This window comes from Entelurus aequoreus, linkage group LG03, assembly GCF_033978785.1.
Source record: "Entelurus aequoreus isolate RoL-2023_Sb linkage group LG03, RoL_Eaeq_v1.1, whole genome shotgun sequence".
Lineage (NCBI taxonomy): Eukaryota > Metazoa > Chordata > Actinopteri > Syngnathiformes > Syngnathidae > Entelurus > Entelurus aequoreus.
Window position 1 is genome coordinate 95,141,996 of NC_084733.1, and position 12,223 is coordinate 95,154,218.

The window sequence follows — 12,223 nt, forward strand, 5'->3', positions numbered from 1 at the left end:
GGCACAAGTGGCAAAAAAGACTGAGAAAGTTGAGGAATGCTCATCAAAGACTTATTTGGAACATCCCACAGGTGAACAGGCTAATTGGGAACAGGTGGGTGCCATGATTGGGTATAAAAGCAGCTTCCATGAAATGCACAGTCGTTCACAAACAAGGACGGGGCGAGGGTCACCACTTTGTCAACAAATGCCTGAGCAAATAGTTTAAGAACAACATTTCTCAACAAGGAATTTAAGGATTTCACCATCTACGCTCCGTAATATCATCAAAAGGTTCAGAGAATCTGGAGAAATCACTGCAGGTAAGCCATGATATTACACACCTTGGATCCCTCAGGTGGTACTGCCTCAAAAAGCCACATCAGTGTGTAAAGGATATCACCACATGGGCTCAGGAACACTGCAGAAAACCACGTTCAGTAACTACAGTTGGTTGCTACATCTCTAAGTGCAAGTTAAAACTCTACTATGCAAAACCCTCACAATCATGTTGCAAAGACATAAGCACATGTGCTGACTGGACCCTCACAATCATGTTGCAAAGACATAAGCACATGTGCTGACTGGACCCTCACAATCATGTTGCAAAGACATAAGCACATGTGCTGACTGGACCCTCACAATCATGTTGCAAAGACATAAGCACATGTGCTGACTGGACCCTCACAATCATGTTGCAAAGACATAAGCACATGTGCTGACTGGACCCTCACAATCATGTTGCAAAGACATAAGCACATGTGCTGACTGGACCCTCACTATCATGTTGCAAAGACATAAGCACATGTGCTGACTGGACCCTCACAATCATGTTGCAAAGACATAAGCACATGTGCTGACTGGACCCTCACTATCATGTTGCAAAGACATAAGCACATGTGCTGACTGGACCCTCACAATCATGTTGCAAAGACATAAGCACATGTGCTGACTGGACCCTCACAAGACTTACAGTATATAGGCCATCATTTCTCTGCTGTCACTCTGCATCATCGCCAGCCAGGCGGCAGGCTTTTCACCCACCAGGCTGGCACGCCAGCTTTATTCATCTGCAGTACGTCATGGATTGACTTCATGTTGGTCATTGTTGGGGTTAGTTATGTAGGGTCATTGTTGGGGTTAGTTATGTAGGGTCATTGTTGGGGTTAGTTATGTAGGGTCATTGTTGGGGTTAGTTATGTAGGGTCATTGTTGGGGTTAGTTATGTAGGGTCATTGTTGGGGTTAGTTATGTAGGGTCATTGTTGGGGTTAGTTATGTAGGGTCATTGTTGGGGTTAGTTATGTAGGGTCATTGTTGGGGTTAGTTATGTAGGGTCATTGTTGGGGTTAGTTATGTAGGGTCATTGTTGGGGTTAGTTATGTAGGGTCATTGTTGGGGTTAATTATGTAGGGTCATTGTTGGGGTTAGTTATGTAGGGTCTCCCATCATTTTGATTCAATGTGGAAATGATTGTGTGAAGCATGTCAGTGTGCATAAACTATGTGTGACATATATGCTTTATCCTTTTCATCTCTCACAATAATCCTGGATTTGTGCCTTTGCCATCTTTTCCTCTGTGGACACCAAGCAGGGATCAAGCTGAATTGCATCAAAGTGGATAAATACTTTGGATAGGAGCCTCCAGAAAGGTGAAGCAATGTCAAGAGAAGCCAACTTAAGAAGAAGAATGATTGCTAATATAGACATTGATTTACAGACGCCTCTATTTGCCACCTTGAAGATTGTAAAGTCAAGACAGCCATGACATGATGTTCTTTACAAGTGTATGTACACTTTTGACCGCGACTGTATATATTAGTGTTTTCCAAATACAACGTTTTTTTTTACTAAAATAGGGACTTTTGTCAAGGCTAGGACCAAGTTTTTATGTTTGGATTGATTATTTTGGGGAGCTCTGCTTCACTATACAAACGTTCAGTTTACGAACCGTGTTCAAGGACTAATTAGGTTCGTAAATTCAGGTTCTACTGGTTTTAAAACAACCTCAGCCTGAACTATAGCATTATGTATTTTTCAAACATGTATAACATGAGTTACAGTTTACTGGGATTGGCTAACGCGCTCCCCGCAACCCCGAAGGGAATAAGCGGTAGAAAATGGATGGATGGATGGATGGATGGATGGATGGATGGATGGATGGATCCAGCTCACCCCTGACCTGAATGGATATTGAATTATTAAGACTTGTACCAATGATAGTCACACACACACACACACACACACACACACACACACACACACACACACACACACACACACACACACACACACACACACTAGGTGTGGTGAAATGTGTCCTCTGCATTTGACCCATCCCCTTGTTCACCCCCTGGGAGGTGACGTTTGACCCATCCCCTTGTTCACCCCCTGGGAGGTGACGTTTGACCCATCAACTTGTTCACCCCCTGGGAGGTGACGTTTGACCCATCAACTTGTTCACCCCCTGGGAGGTGACGTTTGACCCATCCCCTTGTTCACCCCCTGGGAGGTGACGTTTGACCCATCCCCTTGTTCACCCCCTGGGAGGTGACGTTTGACCCATCCCCTTGTTCACCCCCTGGGAGGTGACGTTTGACCCATCAACTTGTTCACCCCCTGGGAGGTGACGTTTGACCCATCCCCTTGTTCACCCCCTGGGAGGTGACGTTTGACCCATCAACTTGTTCACCCCCTGGGAGGTGACGTTTGACCCATCAACTTGTTCACCCCCTGGGAGGTGACGTTTGACCCATCAACTTGTTCACCCCCTGGGAGGTGACGTTTGACCCATCAACTTGTTCACCCCCTGGGAGGTGACGTTTGACCCATCCCCTTGTTCACCCCCTGGGAGGTGACGTTTGACCCATCCCCTTGTTCACCCCCTGGGAGGTGACGTTTGACCCATCAACTTGTTCACCCCCTGGGAGGTGACGTTTGACCCATCCCCTTGTTCACCCCCTGGGAGGTGACATTTGACCCATCCTCTTGTTCACCCCCTGGGAGGTGACGTTTGACCCATCCCCTTGTTCACCCCCTGGGAGGTGACGTTTGACCCATCCCCTTGTTCACCCCCTGGGAGGTGACGTTTCACCCATCCCCTTGTTCACCCCCTGGGAGGTGACATTTGACCCATCCTCTTGTTCACCCCCTGGGAGGTGACGTTTGACCCATCCCCTTGTTCACCCCCTGGGAGGTGACGTTTGACCCATCAACTTGTTCACCCCTTGGGAGGTGAAATTTGACCCATCAACTTGTTCACCCCCTGGGAGGTGACGTTTGACCCATCAACTTGTTCACCCCCTGGGAGGTGACGTTAGACCCATCCCCTTGTTCACCCCCTGGGAGGTGACGTTTGACCCATCAACTTGTTCACCCCTTGGGAGGTGACATTTGACCCATCAACTTGTTCACCCCCTGGGAGGTGACGTTTGACCCATCAACTTGTTCACCCCCTGGGAGGTGACATTTGACCCATCCTCTTGTTCACCCCCTGGGAGGTGACATTTGACCCATCAACTTGTTCACCCCCTGGGAGGTGACATTTGACCCATCAACTTGTTCACCCCCTGGGAGGTGACGTTTGACCCATCAACTTGTTCACCCCCTGGGAGGTGACGTTTGACCCATCAACTTGTTCACCCCCTGGGAGGTGACGTTTGACCCATCCCCTTGTTCACCCCCTGGGAGGTGACGTTTGACCCATCAACTTGTTCACCCCTTGGGAGGTGACATTTGACCCATCAACTTGTTCACCCCCTGGGAGGTGACATTTGACCCATCAACTTGTTCACCCCCTGGGAGGTGACGTTTGACCCATCCCCTTGTTCACCCCCTGGGAGGTGACGTTTGACCCATCAACTTGTTCACCCCCTGGGAGGTGACGTTTGACCCATCAACTTGTTCACCCCTTGGGAGGTGACATTTGACCCATCAACTTGTTCACCCCCTGGGAGGTGATGTTTGACCCATCAACTTGTTCACCCCCTGGGAGGTGACGTTTGACCCATCCCCTTGTTCACCCCCTGGGAGGTGACGTTTGACCCATCAACTTGTTCACCCCCTGGGAGGTGACGTTTGACCCATCCCCTTGTTCACCCCCTGGGAGGTGACGTTTGACCCATCAACTTGTTCACCCCCTGGGAGGTGACATTTGACCCATCAACTTGTTCACCCCCTGGGAGGTGACATTTGACCCATCAACTTGTTCACCCCCTGGGAGGTGACGTTTGACCCATCAACTTGTTCACCCCCTGGGAGGTGACGTTTGACCCATCAACTTCTTCACCCCCTGGGAGGTGACGTTTGACCCATCCCCTTGTTCACCCCCTGGGAGGTGACGTTTGACCCATCAACTTGTTCACCCCTTGGGAGGTGACATTTGACCCATCAACTTGTTCACCCCCTGGGAGGTGACATTTGACCCATCAACTTGTTCACCCCCTGGGAGGTGACGTTTGACCCATCCCCTTGTTCACCCCCTGGGAGGTGACGTTTGACCCATCAACTTGTTCACCCCCTGGGAGGTGACGTTTGACCCATCAACTTGTTCACCCCTTGGGAGGTGACATTTGACCCATCAACTTGTTCACCCCCTGGGAGGTGACGTTTGACCCATCAACTTGTTCACCCCCTGGGAGGTGACGTTTGACCCATCCCCTTGTTCACCCCCTGGGAGGTGACGTTTGACCCATCAACTTGTTCACCCCCTGGGAGGTGACGTTTGACCCATCCCCTTGTTCACCCCCTGGGAGGTGACGTTTGACCCATCAACTTGTTCACCCCTTGGGAGGTGACATTTGACCCATCAACTTGTTCACCCCCTGGGAGGTGACGTTTGACCCATCAACTTGTTCACTCCTTGGGAGGTGACATTTGACCCATCAACTTTTTCACCCCCTGGGAGGTGACGTTTGACCCATCAACTTGTTCACCCCCTGGGAGGTGACGTTTGACCCATCAACTTGTTCACCCCTTGGGAGGTGACATTTGACCCATCAACTTGTTCACCCCCTGGGAGGTGACATTTGACCCATCAACTTGTTCACCCCCTGGGAGGTGACGTTTGACCCATCAACTTGTTCACCCCCTGGGAGGTGACGTTTGACCCATCCCCTTGTTCACCCCCTGGGAGGTGACGTTTGACCCATCAACTTGTTCACCCCTTGGGAGGTGACATTTGACCCATCAACTTGTTCACCCCCTGGGAGGTGACGTTTGACCCATCAACTTGTTCACTCCTTGGGAGGTGACATTTGACCCATCAACTTTTTCACCCCCTGGGAGGTGACGTTTGACCCATCAACTTGTTCACCCCCTGGGAGGTGATGTTTGACCCATCAACTTGTTCACCCGCCGGGAGGTGATGTTTGACCCATCAACTTGTTCACCCCCTGGGAGGTGATGTTTGACCCATCAACTTGTTCACCCCCTGGGAGGTGACGTTTGACCCATACCCTTGTTCACCCCCTGGGAGGTGATGTTTGACCCATCAACGTGTTCACCCCCTGGGAGGTGACGTTTGACCCATACCCTTGTTCACCCCCTGGGAGGTGATGTTTGACAAGTGGTTGTTCCCAAGCCTGGACATGTTGCCGTGGTGACACTGTGGACTTAGTGAGGTGAAGGTGAAGACACATTCAGCATAAGCTGCTATGGACACTATTTATTTTGGCTGGCGTGCTCTACCTCACTGGCCTCTCTAAAAGTTGATGTGACTTCATGAATGGACAAAACTGGCCCTGCGTTTCCTTTGAAAGTCAGTGCTGGCCACTTTCAATTCTGCTTTCCTAAAGAAAATAAGAGAAGGAGATCTTTTCGTCCATCTTGCTTTTATTTGTGCCGGCTGAAAGGGCTCATATTAGTATTTTTGACTTCATTGTGGTCTTAGTCGCATGTATCAGCAAATGCTCTTTATCTTCAAGTCACTTTGAATTTGAAGTATCAATCAATCAATCAATCAATGTTTATTTATATAGCCCTAAATCACAAGTGTCTCAAAGGGCTGTACAAGCCACAACGACATCCTCGGTACAGAGCCCACATACGGGCTCTGTACCGAGTAGAAGTAATATACAGTATATATTTATATAGTGCTTTTACTTTGAAAATCTACATCTTTAAAGCAGAGTGTCTGGCCAACATCACAACGGCAGTGACTAGGATGGGCGGACGCTGGAATCCAACCAGGCACCCTCAAATTTCTGGCTGGCTGCTCTACCATCTGAGCCACGCCGCCCCTAATTGAGCTCTTTTCTGGGCAGTGTTATTTATGTGCAGGCAATTTTGTCTCCGCCTATATTGTCGTTTTGTAGCATCCTTCTGTGTCATAAGTTATCACTATTTATCTATCTCGGACCCAAGTGCCTTGTGTTTATTGCCTATTTATTACAGTTTGTCTCCACACTCCGGATGTCGTACCGTAAATGTGTACAGGTATGACAACTAAAGCTCCTTCTTTCAATCCTTTTTTATTAGAAATAGCAACAGCTAAGGATTTTAGCTAGTCTGCCCCGCAACTAAAGGATAGAGAAAAAGTGTCATGATCTGTGGTCTGGATTATGTTTTTGTTAGTTTTTGGACTCTTTCAGTTCCTGTTTGCGCTCCCTTGTTTGTCTAGTCACCATGGCGACTCATTAATTTCAGCTGCCTCATATGTTCGGGATACATACGTGTTCTAATGAGGAGACTATTATTTAAGCCTGTCGTTGCCAGTTAGTCGGTCTGGCGACATTGCTGATTGTTTCATGCTCTTTTCATGCCATAGTTTCATGCTCGCATTCATGCGATTGGTGCTCGTGCCTTGCCAAGTAAGTTTTGTTTATTTATGCCACAGTTATCGACTTTCATGTTTCATGTCCTAAGTTTTTTTTGCCTTAGCTTTCTCGTGCGTTAGGCATGCTCGCCTTCGGGTTGTTTTCTGGTTTTTTTTGTACCCTTTTGAGTTTTGACTATTAAATATGTTCCTACCTGCTACCGTTGTCCGGAAAAGTCCGTTTGCATCCTGGGAGAACAATCCTCGCAGTAAGATGCGAAAACCCCCTCGTCGTGACAAAAAGAAGGAGGTCTTTCAAAGGTTATTTGATTATTTCTTTAACATTTTGAAGTATACGTGATGTCTGTCTGAAACAACTATGTACATCCATGCAGGAAGTGCTAATAACGGATATTACAGAAGCTTGTTTACAAACAGGCCAGCCATCTTTGAAAACCAAATCGAGCTTGGCGAGGACTTTCCGAGTAGGAAATCCGACCAGTTGAAATTTCCAACTAGGAACTCGGAAATTCCGACTTCCCGGCACAACTGGAACGCACCATTAGCCAAGCTCTGTGCTGCAATTCTCGTCCTGTACTCCAAGTTGTCACTTCTTACGTCCTCAGATGAGGTGTCGTGACCTGTACTGGTTGGAATGACCATTTTCTGACTGTTGTTATGATACATAATACTGCACTTTCCCAACTATAGAGCGCACTAATATATAAGCCGCACCAACTAAATTTTAGATTAAAAAACAGACTATAAGCCGCAGGTATATAACTTGCAAAATTAATATTTACACAGAAAAAGTATGTAAAGTTTTATATGTTTACATACCTTAATTGTTTACAAATGGTGTCTGTAACACGGCAGTAAAACGGCTGATCAAACAAAACAGAAGTCATCATCATGGACCCACTAGCTGCACAAGCTAGCTCTCCAATCAGCTAAACAGACTCAATAACTCCATGGTGACATCGTGGTGAATATACTGAGGAATTTGTGAAAGTGAAACAATACAAAAAGAATGCCATTGTAAGTTAACAATACCAACACAGACACTGGTAAACATGTTAGCATATTAGCTAATGCTAACAATGCTAGCGTCATCACGTTACGATAGCACGTGCAAATATGCATGAAAACACTCCTACAGGCATCACATATGATGGTTTAGTAAGTAAGAATTGTTTTGTTTATATTGTAAAACTTCTAAACGCTACTTGGAGTGATGAATGAAGTATCCAGACGAGTAGAAAAGCTACTCACAACTTGAAGACTGAACAGCACTTCTACTTCCGGTTGAAGGCACTAAATGGAAGGACACTGCAGCACCTGTAGTGCGCGAACTCATCCAAAAGATGGTGCCATAGCACAAAAAATAAAACACCTTTTCTCTGTATTATGGCCATCAGCAAAGAAAAATACATGAATGAGCCACCACGCAGTTTTATTCGCCGCAGACTTCAAAAAGTAGCAAAACAAATAGCAGCTTTAGGGTACATTCAATGATAGTGAACGATAGCCGCAAATATATATATATATATATATATATATATATATATATATATATATATATATATATATATATATATATATATATATATATATATATGTATATTTATATATAATTATAAGTATCTAACAACCCCCATGGGCTAATGTGTATGCATGTATTCTGTACATTCATAGAGTATTTCATTGCGTACTAAACGCCATAAGAGAGCAGGATATATGCTCAAGTCACATTGGAAAGTTAGCGCCCTCTAGGCATCCGCGTGAATGTTGCAAACGCTCCCTAAGTTGATGTCGACATACATCAGCCACGCTTTCGTTGACATACATTTTGAGACCCATAGAGGTTATTTCTATGCAAATGTTTATGGTTAACTAAATTTATCCTTTATGTTTTTGTAAAAGCAGATTTGTGGCTTTGAGAAAATCAAGGGAAAACGGAAAGGAACTGCGACTTGCCATCAAAGATCATGTCGTGGTGACTATGTAAATAAACATTTACAAAATGTTTCTGTGTAAATAACTAATTTCACAACGTATATATCTGTGTCATGTTTCCGTCAAAAATGTTGTTGGTGCGGCTTATATACCGGCACATGCTTAGTCCGGAAAATACGGTATGTTTTTTGTTGTTATTTTTTTGCATTGTAATTTTTAATATTCGGCTTGCTCTAAGTGGCTAGCAATGCTGCTAATATGAGAAATCCATTTATCTTCTAAATGAATCTAAAATGCACCCAAAAAGCGTCAACAATACTTAATTTACGTTCCGTAACCTGTATAATATCCGACCTGTAGCGACGTTGTTATTGTAAGAGTGAGCACTGAGGAACTCTTTTTCTAGCGTAGTAACATTTTGCCTTGGGACGCCATGCTACGGCATTAGCCGTATGCTAGCTTCTGCGTCAGCAGCTGAATGGCTTTTGAGTTTGTAATACACAGCACAATGCGATACGACACCAATCTGTGGTGAATGAAAAATATGAACAATCATATTACAGTACCTGTAAAGTATTATTTCATGTTTTGTATGTACACAGCTAGTTAGACAGTGTATGTAGTGTAGTTGTAATAACACACGTGGTATGTTGTGTGTATCAGGATCAATATAATAGTGACTCACTCCATGGACATTGGACCGTTTAGTCAAGCTGGTAGGGGAGATTTTATTTTTACAGTAGGTTTTGGGTAAGCACTCCATTTCTGTTGGCATAGTTTGGCTCCAAGCTCCACATTTACAGCACCTAGGCACGCTCTTGGCTTTGGTCTGCTCCAACCATTAATCCTCTCTTCGTGCTCCTTCAGCTTTTAGAACCAGCATCCTCCGTATATTCAGGTTAAAAAAATACCTTTGTGAATCCTCAAAAATTATTATCTTTGTCGTCTATTATGAAGTCCTCAAGGATTAGAACACACACGCATTTGTTGCCAAAAGTAGGAACTATGTTGCTATTGGCACTGAAATAAATGATAAGTTCCGGTAATGATAAAAATGACCAAAATACGGTAAAAATTGTACATATTACATATTGTTATGAAGGTGTCTGTTACTACATTATATATATACTTGCAGTGTGTATATTGTACATATTACATATTGTTATGAAAGTGTCTGTTACTACATTATATATATACTTGCAGTGTGTATATTGTACATATTACATATTGTTATGAAGGTGTCTGTTACTACATTATATATATATATATATACTTGCAGTGTGCATATTGTACATATTACATATTGTTATGAAGATGTCTGTTACTACATTATATATATATATACATACTTGCAGTGTTTGTATTGTACATATTACACGTTGTTATGAAGGTCTCTGTTACTGCATTATATATATACTTGCAGTGGGTATACTTTACATATTACATATTGTTATGAAAGTGTCTGTTACTACATTATATATATACTTGCAGTGTGTATATTGTACATATTACATATTGTTATGAAGGTGTCTGTTACTACATTATATATATATATACTTGCAGTGTGAATATTGTACATATTACATATTGTTATGAAGGTGTCTGTTACTACATTATATACTTGCAGTGTGTATATTGTACATATTACATATTGTTATGAAGGTGTTTGTTACTACATTATATATACTGTATATATATATCCTTGCAGCATTTTTATGAAAAGCTGATGGCTTTGAAGGCTACAATGGTGACTTCCATTAACCGCATCTTGCAAGCGTTTTTTTTTTATCTTTAGAAAAAAATAAAATTTGCGTATTGTTGTCTTTCATTATTGTGAATAATAGGCAAAAATCCCCCCGAAAAGTGCAGTTCCCCTTTAAGTGTAGGTATGGTAAAAATGCATTGTTTTGTAACAACAGAGAAACACAAGATGAACCTACAGTATACCCTCCCTCCACCTTAGAAATCCCAGGTTAACAAGGTACCTTTGATTTAAAACCACATTTTATACAAGATATCAAATACTGTATATCGTCATCAGTTTGGGGCTCCTTAGCCTGGAGAACGTTGAAGAGCCCTGGGTTATGTCAAATGAAAACAGAAGACAAACAATGTAAATATTCTGCTGTATCAGCCATTTGCTTATGTCTCTGGCCAAAGCCACAAGTAAATGTGAAAGCAGTTTCAGTTTTGATTATTTTGACAACAACTTATGTCGACTTCAATCAGCCAGTTCTGGACAGGATGGACTAAACCAGTTTGCCTGTATGGGAATAAAGCCATCAATATGGGCTCCTTCAGTCCTGTTTACAAGCATATTGTTAGTTCTAAAGATATTGAATTGTATATTTTCTTCCTAGGGGTGGACATCCTGAAACTGGTCGCCGCTCAGGTTGGTCCTCAGTGGATTGACATCTACCAGTTGCTGGCCAACGCCACTGAACGTGAAGTGGCTGCCTTCTCCAACGGCTACTCGGCAGATCACGAGCGGGCGTATGCCGCGCTGCAGCACTGGACCATTCGCGACGGTGATGCCAATCTGGCCAAGCTGATCAACGCCTTGCATCGGCATCGCCGAATTGACGTGGTAGAGAAGATCCGGCTGGTCATGGAGGACAACCCACAGGTAGGATAGAAATGTAGATCGTCAACCGGGAAATAGTCACCCTAAGTCAGGGATTTTCAATGAAATTGTTAAGGGGCCACGTTTCCAGAAAGCTAAGGACTTTGGTGCCGGACTTTGTCTGTTCCTATTTGTTTTATTTTGTGTAAAACCAGCGTCCTCTACAGTAGACATTTTATTTATTTTGTTTTCTGCTATTTTTAAGGACCATCCGATCATCTTTATGACAGCACTCTAGTGTTTTTAAGAATCTGCTGTATAAAAGTCAGTTTTTCAAACTGAACACGTGGGCCATCAGTTGAATAGCCTAAAAATGAAAAAGAAAGGGCCTAAAATGGATCCTTGAGGAACTAAAGAAGTAGAACAAATGACTGAAGTTAACAAGCTTCAGCAACACCTAAGTTACATTAATCACATTACGGAAAAAAGGCTGTCCGCCAAAAAGGAAGGGACTTATGTCGTTGTGGCTTGTGCAGCCCTTTGAGACACTTGTGATTTAGGGCTATATAAATAAACATTGATTGATTGATTAAAGGGTTGCCTTGGGGAATGCCTCAGTTAAGTAAATCACAAGTTATAACCCTGATGTACTATGTTTCCTAGCAAGTTTAGAATGTCAATGAAAGGATCTGCCAATGCGTTTACAGTGGTCCAAGTTCCTCTATACAAAAGGAGCACTCTACCGTTTTTTGGAGTTTTCAGAAAAATGTTTTTGTTCCCTGGGTTTTGAACTGAACTCAGCCAGTTGAATAGCAGTTTTCCGCTACATCTACCGGCATAACATTATGAAATACTACACAACATCGGACGCCGTTCTGGATGTATCCTGTTTTTAGTTGCTAACATGTATTGCAGGGCTCAAATTATCGTACTTTATGATACGAGGGAAAATTACACTTTCAACGACTGCCG

The 12,223-nt window shown here is 43.7% G+C and overlaps 1 protein-coding gene across 2 annotated transcripts in view; it reads left to right on the top strand.

Moving 5' to 3' along the window:
- tnfrsf21 (tumor necrosis factor receptor superfamily, member 21) overlaps positions 1 to 12,223 on the top strand; it is a 79,388-nt gene that overhangs the window by 52,293 nt on the left and 14,872 nt on the right. For both annotated transcript variants that reach the window (XM_062043295.1, XM_062043296.1), the window contains exon 4: positions 11,049 to 11,314. In XM_062043295.1, coding sequence (XP_061899279.1) covers positions 11,049 to 11,314 — 266 coding nt within the window. The remainder of the gene's footprint in view (positions 1 to 11,048; positions 11,315 to 12,223) is intronic.